Source organism: Halichoerus grypus, chromosome 3 (genome assembly GCF_964656455.1).
Source record: "Halichoerus grypus chromosome 3, mHalGry1.hap1.1, whole genome shotgun sequence".
NCBI classification, from domain to species: domain Eukaryota; kingdom Metazoa; phylum Chordata; class Mammalia; order Carnivora; family Phocidae; genus Halichoerus; species Halichoerus grypus.
The window spans coordinates 160692995-160709823 of NC_135714.1; the positions used below are offsets into that span (position 1 = coordinate 160692995).

Here is a 16829-nt window from a genome sequence, read left to right on the forward strand (position 1 = left end):
CTAATCTCTTACTACTACAAATAATACTGTAGGCATTAATACGACAAGCAATACTTATTTTTAAAAAATAAACCTGTCATAACAATACTGTTTTCATTAGCAAAATTACAGGAGTTTCCAGAACCTGTCAGTAAGCTATTTAATTAAACATCAAAAAATGGCTCATGGAAACAATTAATGTACTTTAGAAATTTGGACCCAGAGCTATGGGATGGAATCATAAAAGTACTAGGTTTACTTTCCAAGTATACAACAGTAAAGCAATGTTTTTGCAAAGATAAATGATATGTCAAAAGTTAACTGTTCTATTTTTCTTTGCTACTCATATTATCTCTGGGTTTGAAAGGAATATTAAAAATAACTGTAATGTAAAGCAATTTAAGAATTTATGTAAAAAAGGGGCGCCTGGGTGGCTCAGTTCGTTAAGCAACTGCCTTCGACTCGGGTAATGATCCCGGGGTCCTGGGACTGAGCCCCGCATCGGGGTCCTTGCTCAGCAGGGAGCCTGCTTCTCCCTCTCCCTGCTACTCTACCTGCTTGTGCTCTCTCTCTCTCTGTCAAATGAATAAATAAAAAAATCTTTTTAAAAAGAATTTATGTAAAAAAAAGAACAACCTCCACCTGCCACCCTTAGAAATAGTCACAAGACTGCAGCTGCACAATCTGGAATGAAGCATCACTTAGCAGTAATTGTAAGGTGCTGATTCTAAAAGCCACGGTGGCCCTTGAAGAGAGATCAGCTTAACAGTGAAAACATCCATGCAAAGCAGCACACATGCTCTTTGCTCATAAGAATAAAATGTGAAATTGTATTTGTGTGCTTGTTCCAAGATTTATTCACATTTCAGATGCAGCATTAGAATGAAACAGGAGTGGGCGCCTGGGTGGCTCAGTTGGTTAAGCGACTGCCTTCAGCTCAGGTCATGATCCTGGAGTCCCAGGATCGAGTCCCGCATCGGGCTCCCTGCTCGGCAGGGAGTCTGCTTCTCCCTCTGACCCTCCCCCCTCTCATGCTCTCTCTCTCTCATTCTCTCTCTCAAATAAATAAATAAAATCTTTAAAAAAAAAAAAAAAAAGAATGAAACAGGAGTATCTCTGAAGAAAAAAAGAAAGAAACCTGGTTTGACAAATTAAAGCATGTGAAAAGCAAATAAAAACCTAAGATAAGCAATTCTGTGCAAATGAAACACTTAAAATGTTTCCCAGAACCTATTGTTCCATCTTCTAAAAATAGTCTGAACCAATTTTTACTAGTCAAAAAAGAAACTCTGAGAAAACAGAGGAAGAATTGAATAAAAATGTTACCTAAAAAAACCTGACCCTTAATGCACAACAGAGGCATCCATAGGCAGCTTTCTTATGACTTATTTACTGCTAAATACTGATCGTTCCAGGGCCTTTGTCAACTGCTTGATATGCATTATTTAATTTTCCTAGTTAAAGAAAAGGAAGTGTAATGAGTAATATCCCCATATTTGCCTTATAAAAACAATGCAAAATATTTCCAATTTTTAAACTATTTCATGAAGTGGTTCTCAGATGACAAATAGTAGATACTTTCCAAGCCTCTGGAGCAGGTGTTCTAAACCAGCATCATGCAGCACAATTATTCTGGGGTGCTTTAAAAAGCCTCTTAAATGCTTGGGGTCCATTCAGGTGATTTTGAAGTTCCCAGTTTAAAAATTTATTATAATAGGAGTACATGGTGGTGATAAAAGATAACTGCAGCAGTACCACAGGAAGATATAAAATTAGAAGTACAAGTCCTGCTGACCCAACTCCCCACAGGTAATTACTGTTTTCAATTTTCTGCACATTATATATTTTTAATTTACAAAGGAGATCATATTATACAGGTTCTGCAAATGGCTTCTGTCACCTAACCAAGTATTTGAACATCTCTCCATATTAGTACATCTAGGCCCACCTTGATCTTTCAACAGCTGCCTCGTATTCCATTTTTGAAAATGTATTAATACATTTTTTAAATGTATTATTTAAGCAGTCCCTTTTTGATATTTAAATTATCTTTTTTCTTTGTTTTCTTTTTTTGCTATTACAATTAACACTATAATTGTTATCATACATCCTTATACATCTATATCCTATTGTCTTTTTGCAAGTATACAGAATGGTAAGCAGAATTCTAAAATGACCAGCAATGACCTACAGCATTGTATAATCTATGCCCACTTTCAGTGGGTGGAATTTGTGAATATGTTGAGCCTCCCATGATTATATATTGTTAGGGCAAAAGGGAGATTCTTCTAGGTGGGCCCAAACCTAATCAGGTGAGCCTTTGAAAGGCAAAGGGTTTTCCCCAGCTGGCTGATCAGGGAAGAGGAAGGCAGAGAGGTGCATTTGGGCTGCCTGGAAGAAAGCAAACATCGATACTGTGAACTGCCTGTGGGAGCAAAGAACTGCAAGCAATCTCTGGAAGCTGAGGGCAGTCCCTAGCCAACAGCTAGCAGGAAAACAATGAACATTAACCCTAAGGTCACAAGGGCTGCCAATAACTGGTAAGCTTAGAAAAGACCCCAAGCTCCAGGTGAGAGCTGCAGCCTTGGTGACACCTGGATTTCAGCTCAGGGAGACCCTGAGCAGAGAATTCAGCCACACTGCCTGGACTTCTGACCTATAGTAACTGTGAGATAATAAATGTATTGTTTCAAACAGCTAAATTTGTGGTGATTTGTTATATAGCATTAAAAACCGGATATAACCTGCATGAAAATTCCTAGAAGAAGCCAAATGGCTGGGTCAAAAATTTTTACAGACATTCCAAAATTGCTCTTCAAATACCTTATACCAATTTAAACACTCACCAACAGATCTAATTTTTTTTTTAATTTCCTGCATATTACCTACTGATTTGAACGGTTCATTCAAGTCCTAAGGGCTGAAATGATCTGTATCTTGCCCACTTGTAGCTGACTGTTCTGCCAGTGGAATTTTTTTAAGTGTTCATACTCTAAAATTTTTTGTAATAAAAACTACCTTTCCTTTCAGGATCTAATAGGAGAAAGGCTGTTATTACAACTGCCAATTACAGTGTAGGAAGCTACAATAACAAGAGTTACTATCAGCGTATGGAACACTATCAAGTTGTAATCTACCTATAAGTAAAGGGATTTTGAGGAGAAGGACTGGATAACTCTTGAGCCTCAGAAAACAAATTTAAAAGTTGTTTTTTTCAACTTTGAATATTCTTTTGGGAATAAAACTTTAAATATTTTATGATATATTCCTCCAAGATAATAATCTGAAGAGAAATCTGAATAGGACACAAAGTAAAATCCATGATCAAACCACCAATTACATGACATTAAAGCATTTGTATATATTCAGTATTATTTGGAGAAAGAGGTAGGTTTTAGAGCCAGACAATACCCAAGAATTTATTTACTTACTTATTTTTTAAAGATTTTATTTATTTATTTTATAGAAAGTGGGAGAGTGAGAGAAAGCATAAGGAAGGGGAGGAGCAGAGGGAGAGGGAGAAGGAGTCTCCCCACTGAGCAGACAGCCTGATTCAGGACTCAATCCCAAGACCCTGGGATCATGACCTGAGCCGAAGGCAGACGCTTAACCGACTGAGCCACCCAGATGCCCCAACAATACCGAAGAATTTAGTTGAGCTTCCTTATTTTATAAAGAATACGGTAACATTTTAGAAATCAAAAAGGTTAAAATTTTGTGGGGTTTATTTCAATATTTTCCTTCCACTTTATATAAAAAGACAAAAATTCCTTAAAGTATGAATTGATACATAATCTTTTTAGAGGGCTAGTTAGAGTATGTATCAAAAGCCTTTAAAATGTTCATGCCCTCTGACTTAGTAATTGTCTTCTGAGAATTTGTGCCAAATTACAAATCCTAGATGATCATTCATTCAACAAATTAATTCAACCAATATTTTTAAGCATCTCCTATGAGTTATTAGATACTGTTCTAGAAAAACAACAGTGGATAAAACATGTCCCTGCTGTCATGGAACTTAAATTATGGTAAGAGAGAAAAATAAACAAATGTATTTTTAAAATATAAATTTTATATAAAAACATATAAAAATTTAAGGTGTTGTTAGATTTTTTTTTTTTTAAAGCAGGGTATGAGAGTAAAATGATGAGATATTTAATTTAGAAAAAGCAACCAAGGAAGAAAGTCTCTCAGAGGACATGAATGAAGTAAGGATGTAGATCTTATGAACAGATAGCTATGTGGGAAACACTAAGTGCAAATGCCCTGGGGTAAGTTCTCTCAAACAAGCCCAATACATTACCATCACATTGAATGTTAAGTAAGAGCCAATTGTAAGTACCTAGATTCTAGTCAAAGAAATCTGTGAGGGTTTTTTTTTTTAAAGATTTTATTTAGTTATTTGACATAGTGAGAGAGAGCACAAGCAGGAGGAGCAGCAGAGGGAGAAGCAGACTCCCTGCCGAGCAAGGAGCCCGATGCGGAACTCGATCCCAGGACCCTGGGATCATGACCTGAGCTGAAGGCAGACGCCTAACCGACTGAGCCACCCAGGCATCCCTCTGTGAGGTTTCTTGTTTGTTTGTTTGTTTTTCAAACAGCTAGCAACATTTTGACTTTCAAAAATTTTACCTTTAATAATAAGCTTTTTTACTATTACAGTATTATTTATAGTTGGAAACAACAGAAATGTCATACAGTTATTACTAAATTGGCTACATGATAGTGCATTCATAAGATGGGATACTTTAAAAATATTAAAATAACATTTTAAAATCATGTTCAAAAATATTTAATGGTACAGAAAAATGTTATTACATAAAGTGAAAAGAGCAATTTATTAAGCAGTCCATATAATAGCCCAATTTTATTTTGAAAATATGTACAGATATATATGCATTTGAATTATTTCATGATAGGCTTTTTTTTTCCCCTTCTTTTTTTCTTTTCTTTTTTCCTGATAGACTTTTATATATACAGAAAAGAAGACTCTCTCTCAAATAGTGAGATAATAGTTATTTTTAAGTGATGTGACTATGGACAACTTTTTTTTTTTTTTGACAACTTTTATCTTCTTTGAACTTTTCTATGTTTTCCAAATACCCCAAATCTATTACTTTAATATACAAAGGGGGAAACCACAATAGTTATTTTCAAAATAAATGTCTTAAAAGGTAGAATCTTGGTTCTTACCAGAAAATAAACAACAGGAAGCATTTGAGTTCCATTAGTTTCTTTTCTGTTTATGTTTGATTCATTGTGGGACTGACAACAGGGTAACTAAAAAAGTAATGGAAGTGCCTGGCTGGCTCAGTCAGTAGAGCATATGACTCTTGATCTCAGAGCTGTAAGTTCAAGCCCCACATTAGGGGTAGAGTTTACTTTTAAAAAAAAAAAGAGTTCTGGAAAAGTGATTATACTTACATTCCTGTTTGAAGGTGAAATATTCTGTAAGATGTCTGCATTCATGATTTCCTCGAAGCAGAAACACTGTTTTGGGATGATTAATCTTTAAACTCCATAAAAACAGCACACACTGTAAGACATATATAAGGATAAATTTTTATATGTGACCATGATAACACATAAAGACAATTTATAGGAATTCAAATGACTTGCTATAATGCCATATCTCATTGCTATTCCCAATTGAAATATGAAACCTTCTAGCTTTTTGAATGTGACATGCTGTTGCCCTAGAATCTGACAGTAAGGAGGCTTCATACATACCTCTCCTTAATTTTTATTCCCATGTTCTATCCAAATATCTAGCACTCTGTGACAAAGCCACCCACATATATACACACATACCCCTTAGTTCTAAAATCTGTTTTATTTAATAAAGAAACACCAGAGACATTTCCACTAAAATAAGGAACAAGGCAAGGATATCCACTATCTCTGCTACTATTCAACACTGTACTAGAGGTATTAGCTAATTGAATTAGACAAGAGAAATTAATTAGAGGTTTAAGAATGGGTAAAGGGGGTCCGTGGGTGGCTCAGTCGTTAAGTGTCTGCCTTCGGCTCAGGTCATGATCCCAGGTTCCTGGGATCGAGCCCCACATCGGGCTCCCTGCTCCACTGGAAGCCTGCTTCTCCCTCTCCCACTCCCCCTGCTTGTGTTCCCTCTCTCGCTCCGTCTCTCTGTCAATTAAATAAAATCTTTAAAAAAAAAAAAAAGAAAATGATATAATAATAGTATATCTGAAGAACCCTAGGAAAAAAATCAATGATAAAACTAACTCAAATAATAAAGGAACTCAGTAATATGGCAGGATATAAAATTAATATTCAAAATCAATAGCCTTCATATGCACAAACAATAAATAGGACACATGGTAGAGAAAACTCCATTTACAGTAGCATCAAAGAAGATTAAGCATATAGGAATAAATTTAGTAAGAAATGTGCAAAATTAATACCAAGAAAAATTTAAAACCCTCCTGAAAGACACAAAAGTAGGCAAGAACAAATGGAAAAACACTCCTTGTTCTTGGATAGGATGATTCAGCATTAGTTCTTCCTAATTTATAAAATCATTGCAATTCCAATAAAAATACCAACAAGCTATTTTATGGAGTTAGACAAGTTGATACTAAAATTTCTATGGAAAAATAAACATGCAAGAACAGCCAGGAAACAGCCAAGAAAAAAACACTGAAAAAAGAGAACTATATGGGGAGGGGGAACTAGTCCTACTAGACATTAAAAGATACTATAAAGCTTCTATAATTAAAACAGTAGTACTGGCACATATATAGATAAATATACCAGTGGAATAAACTAGTCCAGAAATTAATTCAAGTACATAAAGCATTTTGGTATATAAGAAGGGTAGCATCCTAAATCACTAGGAGTAATGATGGACTTCCTCTTTTTTTTTTTAAGATTTTATTTATTTATTTGAGAGAGAGAGTGCACACGTGCACACAAGCAGGGGAAGGGGCAGAGGGACAAGCCAACTCCCTACCGAGCAGGGAGCCCAATGTGGGGCTCCACACTGTCCCACAATCCCATGACCCTGAGAGCATGACCAGAGCTGAGCTCAGATGCTTAACTGACTGAGCCACTAGGTGCTCCTAATGATGGACTTTTTTTTTTTTTTTTAAGATTTTATTTATTTATTTGACACAGAGAGAGAGAGCACAAGTAGACAGAGCAGCAGGCAGAAGGAGAGAGAGAAGCAGGCTCCCCACTGAGCAGGGAGCCCGATGTGGGGCTCGATCCCAGGATCCTGAGATCATGACCTGAGCCAAAGGCAGCCACTTAACCGACTGAGTCACCCAGGCACCCCAATGATGGACTTCTTAATAAATGTCTCTGGGACAACTGGTGCCATTTCAAAAAAAAATCAGATCCATAACCTACATAACACATAATAAATGACAAATGAACAAGGGAGCTAACTGTATCAAAATGAAACCATGTAAGTTCTGTAAGAAAGAATAGTGAGGAGTGCCGGGGTGGCTCAGTCGGTTAAGCAAGTCTGCCTTCGACTCAGGTCATGATCTCCAGGTCCTGGGATCAAGCCCCACATCAGGCTCCCTGCTCAGCGGGCAGCCTGCTTCTCTCTCTCTCTCCCTCTGCCCCTCCCCACCGCTCAGTCTCTCTCTCTCTCTCAAATAAATAAAATCTTTTTAAAAAAAAGATGGATAAATTTGACTATATACAAATAATTTGTACAGTAAAAAAAATTTGGCAAAAACTGATAAAACTACATATTCATTTAACTTTTGATCTACCCTGAAGATACACCTCCAACAATAAGAAAATCATATGCACAAAGTTGCAGTATTGCTTGTAACAGCAAAATTTTGGAAACAACCTTAACGACCATACATAGGACAGAAGGCTGAGCAAATTATGACACACTCACACAATAAAGTACCATAAAGCTATGAAAAAAAAAAAGAAAGATCTCTATAAACTGATTGGAACAATTTTCAGAATATACTGTGAAGTGAAAAAAGCAAAGTGCAAAAGAGTATGCTACTGTTTCTGTAATAAAGAAGGGAAGTAAGAAATACACATGTATTTACTCATTTGTGCAGAAGAAATAGAGGAAGGATAAATGAGAAACTAAAGTTACCTACAATGGGCACAAAGGAAAGGGGTGGAAAGAAGGGGGCACCGGGAACAGTTAAGGGGGGTTGAGGAGGGAGCAATACTTCTCAAAGGATAACCTTTTGGATAGCTTTGACTTCTAGAACAACAGTAATGTTTTACACGTGCCCCTCAAAATAAATAATTAAATCAACCAGCATGTGAAAGAAACCCCAAATAGAATACAAACAGTAATAAACCTAACTGTATTATAAATAGATAACAAAGCAACAAAGAAGGGTATGGGGAAAAAAGAACTAACCCAAGTAACTTTGGAAAATAGCATTTTGACTGCACACTACAAGGCTAAAGACATAGAGAAATGTACACAAACACTGTATCTCTAGTTAGTAAATATGTTTTCACAGTATGAATTGGCTGTTATATATGTATTTTATGGGTATAATAGGATTGAACAGACAAGTGAATGTATTGTAGATAATGGGAGTAGGAAAGGAGGAAGACTAGACTGAATCTTGTGATGTTGGACTGGAATCAAAACTTACTCTTTTTAGGGTATATACAGATAGATACAGAAACAAATAAAAATGTGGGTACATGTGCAGGTTAGTATGCTTATATATATTTCCTAGCTCCTGCTGAGAGGGCCTAGGACCTCAAAATCACTATGTGTATTGGGGCGCCTGGGTGGCTCGGTCATTGAGCGTCTGCCTTCAGCTCAGGTCATGATCCCAGGGTCCTGGGATCGAGCCCCACATTGGGCTCCCTGCTCTGTGGGAAGCCTGCTTCTCCCTCTCCCACTCACCCTGCTTGTGTTCCCTCTCTCGCTGTGTCTCTCTCTGTCAAATAAATAAAATCTTTAAAAAAAAAAATCACTATGTGTATTGATTTTGGGACTACAAATCAATTTTAGCAGGAAAGTATATATGCAAATACAGAACCTGCAAATAATGATCAATCATATATACTAATCATAAAATATACATATCTCACACACAGTCTCAAAACACAAGCAACAATTGACAGGACTATGGTAAGAATCAGATAATCAATAACTGTAGTTGGCAATTTTGACACACTCAAAAGTAACTCCTAGTTCAAGCAGACAAAAATAATGAAAGTTACAGGGAACAGTTCAACAGAGAATGCATTATTTTCAAGTATATACAAGATAGACACAGAGGGGCATATGGCTGGCTCAGCTGGTAGAACATGCAACTCTTGATCTTGGGGTTGTGAGTTCAAGCCCCATGTTGGGTATAGAGATTACTTAAAAAAAAAAGTCACAAAAATCTACCAGGTACCTCATCAGAAAGGGAGTCTCAAAAAATTCCAAAGAATGAATATCATTCAGGTTATGTTCTCTAATTAAATTACATTAAATAGAATCAGTAACAAAATACTAACACTAAAAAAAAAATCCCACATGACTGGAAACAAAAAACATACTACTTCATTGTCCTAGGGTTAAAGACAATTCTTAAAATAGAAAATACTAAATGATAATAAAAACCATACATATCAAAATCTGTGGGACCTAGATAAAGCAGCACTTAAAGGGCAATACACACTGACAAGTACATTTACTTTTTAAAAACAGATATGGAAATATGCTTGTAAATGCCTAATCTATATCTTAAAGGTCATACAGAAACTCCTAACAGTGACTGTAAGAGTGGAATGGCTAACATATGAGGAGACGCTCGATTTCATTAGTAATTGGAGAAATACCAATTGAAACAATAACATACTATTTTAGACCCATCATTTGGTAAATATTAGAAAATGAGATAAAACCAAGTTCTGGAGAGAGGACTGTAAGGAAATATGAACTCTTAGGTGCTACAGGTAGGCATATAGATTGGTACAGCTATTCTGAAGAGGAACCTGTGATTGTCAGTTCAAGAATGAAGGTAATATACCCTTTTCCTTGGCAATTCCACTCTTGTTCATAAACCACAGAGAAACTAAAACATGGGAACATCAGTGGATTTATATAAGAATATTCATCATAGCAACGTTCACTATAGAAAGAAACTGCAGGCAACCTAGGTGTCCAACGTTGAGAATAAATAACTAAAATCTCAGAGATGTATACTCTGCAATACTATACAGCAGGCAGAAAGCAATGACTGAGAGGCAGCAACCTGGATGGATCTTAAAAACATCATGATAAGTGAAAACATCCAAATCAACAGAAACAAAGCTACAGCAGTGGTTCTCAGTGTGGTCACATTCATCTCAAATGTGGTACACGGGCATCACTTGGCAACTTTTCAGAAATAGAGATTTTCAGACTCTATCTCAGATCTAGTGAATCAGAAATTCTGGGGTAGGGCGCCTGGGTGGCTCAGTTGGTTAAGCGACTGCCTTCCGGCTCAGGTCATGATCCTGGAGTCCCGGGATTGGGCTCCCTGCTCTGCAGGGAGTCTGCTTCTTCCTCTGACCCTCCCCGCCCCCATGCGTGCGCACGCACTCTCTCTCTCTCAAATAAATAAATAAAATCTTAAAAAAAAAAAAAAAGAAATTCTGGGGTGGGGCCCAGCAATCTGTTTTTGAGCAACTGCTCCAGGAAATTATGATGCATGCTAAAGTTTGAGGACCACTGAATAGCACCATAATACTTATGTAAAATTAAAATACTTTATCCACCAAAACCTTACATATTAAAAAATTAATGTAATGTATTATATGTATTCTGAGGTACTAAACATAACAGAAACATAATGGCAAGAGGGAGAAAAAAAATAGAGTTCACAGATAAGAAAAAAAATTAAAACAGAGACGGACTTTGCAATGACTAGTAATAAATGTGTCATGACCTGAAGAGCTTGATTAATTCAACTGGGATTTTCCCACCTCCCAAAAAAGACTTTAAAATTCTAAATCCAGGTGCTTCTCAACAAGCCTAATCTAAGTCACCAACATCTCTTGCCCATGCTTACTGGATTAGATTCCTAACTGGCCTCCCTGTACCCATTCTTAGGCTTCCATTCAGTTTATCAAAAAATAGCCAGAGTAACTGTTTTGTTTTGTTTGTTTGTTTTAGAGAGGGAGGGGGAGGGGGAGAAGGAGAGAGAGAATCTTAAGCAGGCTCCATACCCCACAGGAGCCTGACATGGGGCTCAGCTCGATCTCATAACCCTGAGATCATGAAATCAAGAGCCGGATGCTTAACCAAATGACCCACCCAGGTGCCCTCCGAGTGACTGTTTTAAAACATAAATGTGAATATGTCATTCCCTAGCTCAAAACAATCTCCAATAGCTTCCTACCACATTCAGAATAACACCCAAACTCCTTACTATGGTTTGTAAGGCCTGACATCATCTAACCCCTGCCTATCTCTCTGATACATCGCCTACAACTTCCCCTTACTCATTATTCTGTCTAGCCAAACTGGGCTTGTTACTATTCGTGGACTGCATTACGCTTGCTTCAACCTCAGAGCTTTTATACTTGATATGTCCTCTGCTGGAATGTACTCACCCCTCCCCCACCTCCCACCACAGAGGCATGGCTCATTCTCTCAGGTCATTCAAGTTTCTATTCACAGGTTACCTCCTCCTCAAATCGGCCTTCCCTAATCTCCATCTAAATTAGCTAACCTTGACGCTCTTTTAGCCCCTTACCCTGATATGATTTTCACAGGCATAAACAAATACATGATGCTGTCCCTTTCAATAGAAAATACAGTATAGGACTTGGCTTTGCTTGTTCATCTCCATCCCCAGAATTTAACAGTGTTTCTCAACAGAAGTACTACTGGCAATTTGAAAAGCATGATTCTTTGTTGTTTAGGAGTTTCCTGCCTATTGGATGATGTGTATTTCCCTGGATCCAGCTCATTAAATACCAGTAGGACCTCTCAAGTATTGTGACAAACTATTCATTCATATGTCTTTGTACATAATTATGTGTACATCTGCAGTATTTCTCAAAAATGGAACTGCTGGATCAAAATATATGTACATTTTGAGACAGACACTGCAGAACAAACATGAAACTTAAATATGCAGACACATACAGATATACTTAGACTTTTTTCTTTTTTTTGGTTGACTTTTGTTTTTGATGTATCAACTTGCACAGAATATTCCAAAGAAAAAGTACATTAAATTCTAAATGAAATAAGTCAGGCTGAGAAAAACAAATACCATATGATTTCACTTATGTGTGGAATCTAACACAAAGCACAGGAATAAATAAACAAACATACAAAAAGCAGAATCAGACCTATAAATACAGAGAACAAACTGATGGTTGCCAGAGGGGAGGTGGGTGGGGGGACTGACAAAATGGGTGAAAGGGAGTAGGAGGTATAGGCTTCTAGTTATGGAATGAATAAGTCACAGAAATAAGAGATACAGCATAGGGAACAGTCAATGGTATTGTAATAGCCCCGTATGGTAGCTACACTTGTGGTGAGCATAGCATAACATAAACTTGTTGAATCACTATGTTGTACACCTGAAACTAATATAACATTGTGTGTTAACTATACTCAAAAAAAAGGACATTAAATTCATATATAAACTTAGAAAGCACTTTCTCTTTTTTCTCTATTACATTTCCCAGCCAAGAACATGATATATCTTTTGATTTATCTAGGTCTTTGTTTCTGACTCCTGAAAAGACTCACCTTTTTGAAGTAATGAGATATATAAAAGCACAATTCATATCCATACTTCAGTGTAATTTGGTTGATATACTTCTTGGCCTCTAATCTCAAGTTTTATTTCCTTATATATCAGGATGCAATTGCACAATTACCTGTACAATTCAATTATAGGCTCATGATTATCAGATCTGTTCAGACACTCAAAACTCACCTCTTTAATTCTGTGAACAGAATTTGTACTCCACTTCAACAATCCTTTCTGTATGTCAACAATTATTCATTAGTTGTCAACATGTCAACACATCAACAATTGATCATCGGATAACATTTATAATCCCTAGACATCTGATAACATTTTCTCTTTGGTGACGCCTGTACATGTAGTATAACATATCCTATGATGAAAAGGTTCCCTTTAACCCTTTCTCTTACTGTAAAATCAATTAAAAGAAACTAAATTTAGCTTCCCCTACCTCAGAGCAAGTAGTTTATAATATATACAAACGAAGAAGGAACATCAAAAAGCTCAGGAATAAGTGAAACTTTACTATTGTGTTTTATCAGTGACATCTGGATCAGTCCCTGATGTACTAATCAAAGCCCACATTGCTTCAGGAAAGATCAATGCTTGCTCTGGGCATGAAAAAAATCATCATGTCTTGATTTTCTCATATAGGCTCAAGGAAAGAGAAGTTATTAAGTATAGAAAGAAAATAAAGTGAAATAAGGTTCTGTAAAAACAACTAGGCCAAATGTATCAAAAGTCTTTAAAATATTCAGTCTCTCATCCACTTCTTTTACTTATAAGAATCTGACCTAAGGAAATATCAGAAATGCTATTAAAAATGTATTCAAAAAGATATTAACTGCAGCAATATGCAGAATGGAAATAACTAGAAAAGGACCACTTGTGATACAAGTGATAAATATCCAATTAACTATTGCTTAAGCCCTAAAGACCTTTTAAGTATCTTATGAAGAAACAAGAAGTCTGGAGGTAAGATATCCAGGTTTAGTGTACCAGCTCAGTATTGTCACCAAGAAACCATGTCCTCTCTGCCTCTTTGATCTGTAATTCACAGCAGGTTTGCTTTTCATCCTTAGCACCTCCTCATGGTCACAAAATGGCTGCTACAGTACACACACCCACATTTGAAATGACATAGTGAAATAGGGGCTCAAAAGCTTTCACCTTGCAAGAGTCTTTACATCTGGAAACAAATGTTCCAAAGTGCATGTGTGTGCATGCACAATCACATCAAAAAAGCTCAGACCAATGAGAATTCATTCCCTGAGGCTGGGTTAAGGGCCTCCCTTCCTGAAATCAAAGGTTCTCTCTGAACCCCCAATCTCACCTATCTGAACAAAATAGGGATTTTGATAGTAAGGAAGGAGAGAAAAGATGGACAACAAGCAGTACCTGCTACAAACCTAATTATCCAACAATAGGAGAACGGTGAAGTAAATTATGGTATTTTTACCATTAACCACAATTTTGGAGAAATTTTTGTAACAGAGAAAAGTGCTTTCAATACAATGCTGAGTGGGGGGAAAAAGACTACAAAAAGGAAAGGTACAAAATGATTTCAATTTTCTTTAAAAAAGATATATGCAAATGTAAAAGAAGAAAAAAGACTGCAAGAAAATACAAGATGTTGGGGCGCCTGACGGGCTTAGTCAGTGGAGCATGCAACTCTTGGTCTCAGGGTTGTGAGTTCGAGCCCCACGTTGGGTGTAGAGATTACTTTAAAAAAATTAAAAATCTTAAAAAAAAAAAAAAAAAGAAAATACAAGATGTTAACACTGATTATATCTGACTTATAAAAGTTTTTGTTTTCTTAGATTCTACATTTCCCAATTTTTCTACAAATATGAACTATTTACAACAACAACAAAATGTAATAAGGGCTCTATTACCTATTTTCATTCATTTGACAAAAACATCATACTCATGCTTATCAAGGACACTGATAAAAAAATTGCTCAAGTATATACTTGTATCATGTTGGACTAAGCTGTTGCCTACAGAAGTTTATAAACTTAGTAGTTTATAAGTTACTTCCAACTAACACTACATATACCCTGATGTTTAGTTTAAAATTGGTATAAAACAGCATTGTCACTTTAAAGTTTTGATCCATTTATCTCTTAAGCTATTCCAGAAAAACCCTTTAAGTTAGTGAAACATCAAATAAGAAGATAAAGCCAAATATAAACTATGATTTATTAACATCCACTCATTCGACAAATACTGATTTTGAGTGTCTCCTATGTGTCAGGCACTATGCTAGGTCCTAATATGAAGAATACTGCAGAAAATTAAGTCAATACTTTTGTACTATACTGAAAGATCTGTTCATAAGTGCATCTTTTCTAATAGACTGTCAGCTCCTATAGAAAGCATAAATCTTTTTTTAAAGATTTATTCATTATTTATTTTAGAGAGAGAGTATGTGAGCATGGGGGGGGGTGCAAGGGATGGAAGGGCAGAGGGAAAGACAGAATCCCAAACATACTCCCCACTGAGCATGGAGCCACTCAGGGCTCGATCTCATGACCCTGAGACCATGACCTGAGCGGAAATCAAGAGTCGGACGCTTAACTGACTGAGCCACCCAGATGCCCTGAAAGCATGAATCTTAAAAAGAAAACAAACAAAAACAGAAAGCATGAATCTTATTCATTATTTTATCCTCAGAGCCTACCATAAAGTTGGCAATCAGGAAACATTTGTTGATGAGTAAGGAAAAAATACATTAACAGAAAATATTCTGAATATAGTATATGTGTACAAAAATCATGGATTTTTTCGGTGTGCTTTTTTTTTTTTTTTTTTTTTTTTAAAGATTTTATTTATTCATTTGAGACACAGAGATACAGAGAGAGAGAGCATGAGCAGGGAGAGAGGCAGAGAGAGAGGGAGAAGCAGGCTCCCTGCTGAGCCAGGAGCCCGATGCGGGGCTCGATCCCAGGACCCCGGAATCATGACCTGAGCCGAAGGCAGATGCCTAACCATCTGAGCCACCCAGGCGCCCCTTCAGTGTGCTTTATTGAATATACTGATGCATTGAAACTATCTGTAAATGTGTGAGTTAACAATCCGAAGATGATTTGGTACAATATTATCTTTTTAAGAAGTTGTTTCATTAAATATAATGACAAATTAAAAATTCAGTAAGTTCTGTATTTTCTTCATCCTCTAAAACGTCTTCATGCTAAAAAATACACAAAAAAGTAAATATTCAATGTGTCTTTCAAACATCCATACATTTGACTGGCTACTGAAACATGATGTGAACAGGAATTAGGAAGCTTTTCTTTTTTAGGCTATGTTTGCTTCCCTTTTTATTTCATTTTATTTATTGAACTATAGTTGATATACAATATTATATTAGTTTCTGGTGTACAACATAGTGATTCAACAATTCTATACAATATGCAATGCTCACCACGATAAATGTAGTTATTACCTGTCACCCTACAAAGTTATTACAGTACTATTGACTATATTTTCTGTGATGTACATTTCATCCCTGTGACTTATTTATCTTACAACTGGAACTCTGTACCTCTTAATCCTCTCTGCCTATTTTACCCAACTCCCTACATCCCGCTCCCTCTGGCAACCACCGGGTTGTTTTCTGTGTTTGTAAGTCCACTTCTGTTTTGTTTGTTCATTTGTTTTGTTTTGTAGATTCCACATATAAGTGAAATCATATAGTATTTATCTTTGTCTTATTTCACTTAGCATAATATCCTCTAGGTCCATCCATGTTATTGCAAAGAGCCACATTTCATTCTCTTTTATGTCAGAGTAATATTCTATTATATCCAGTATATATGTATACAGACCACACTTTCTTTATCCTTTCATCTATTGATGGACACTTAGGTTACTTGGAATAGAGAAACATTTCAATGATACAGTCTGCAGGTATCATCTCCACCCATCCCAGTACCTACTTAGAGACCTTGGAAATTTACTGAGCAGCAGGGAAACATGATTATTTTCTTAGCTTCTACCACTAATTTTTGTCCTCATAGATGACACTAAATTAATTTGAGGCACTGGCAGGTAACACTGAACTTTTCTGATCCATGAATTTAGACAACCCATCTAACTAAAGAGGACAACCCATTTCTCTTGTATATTTTTCTGCAG

At 36.4% G+C, this 16829-nt stretch overlaps 1 protein-coding gene across 4 annotated transcripts in view; it reads right to left on the minus strand.

Moving 5' to 3' along the window:
- PPP3CC (protein phosphatase 3 catalytic subunit gamma) overlaps nucleotides 1-16829 on the minus strand; it is a 108680-nt gene that overhangs the window by 44244 nt on the left and 47607 nt on the right. For all 4 annotated transcript variants that reach the window (XM_036075146.2, XM_036075147.2, XM_036075144.2 and 1 more), the window contains exon 4: nucleotides 5404-5515. In XM_036075146.2, coding sequence (XP_035931039.1) covers nucleotides 5404-5515 — 112 coding nt within the window. The remainder of the gene's footprint in view (nucleotides 1-5403; nucleotides 5516-16829) is intronic.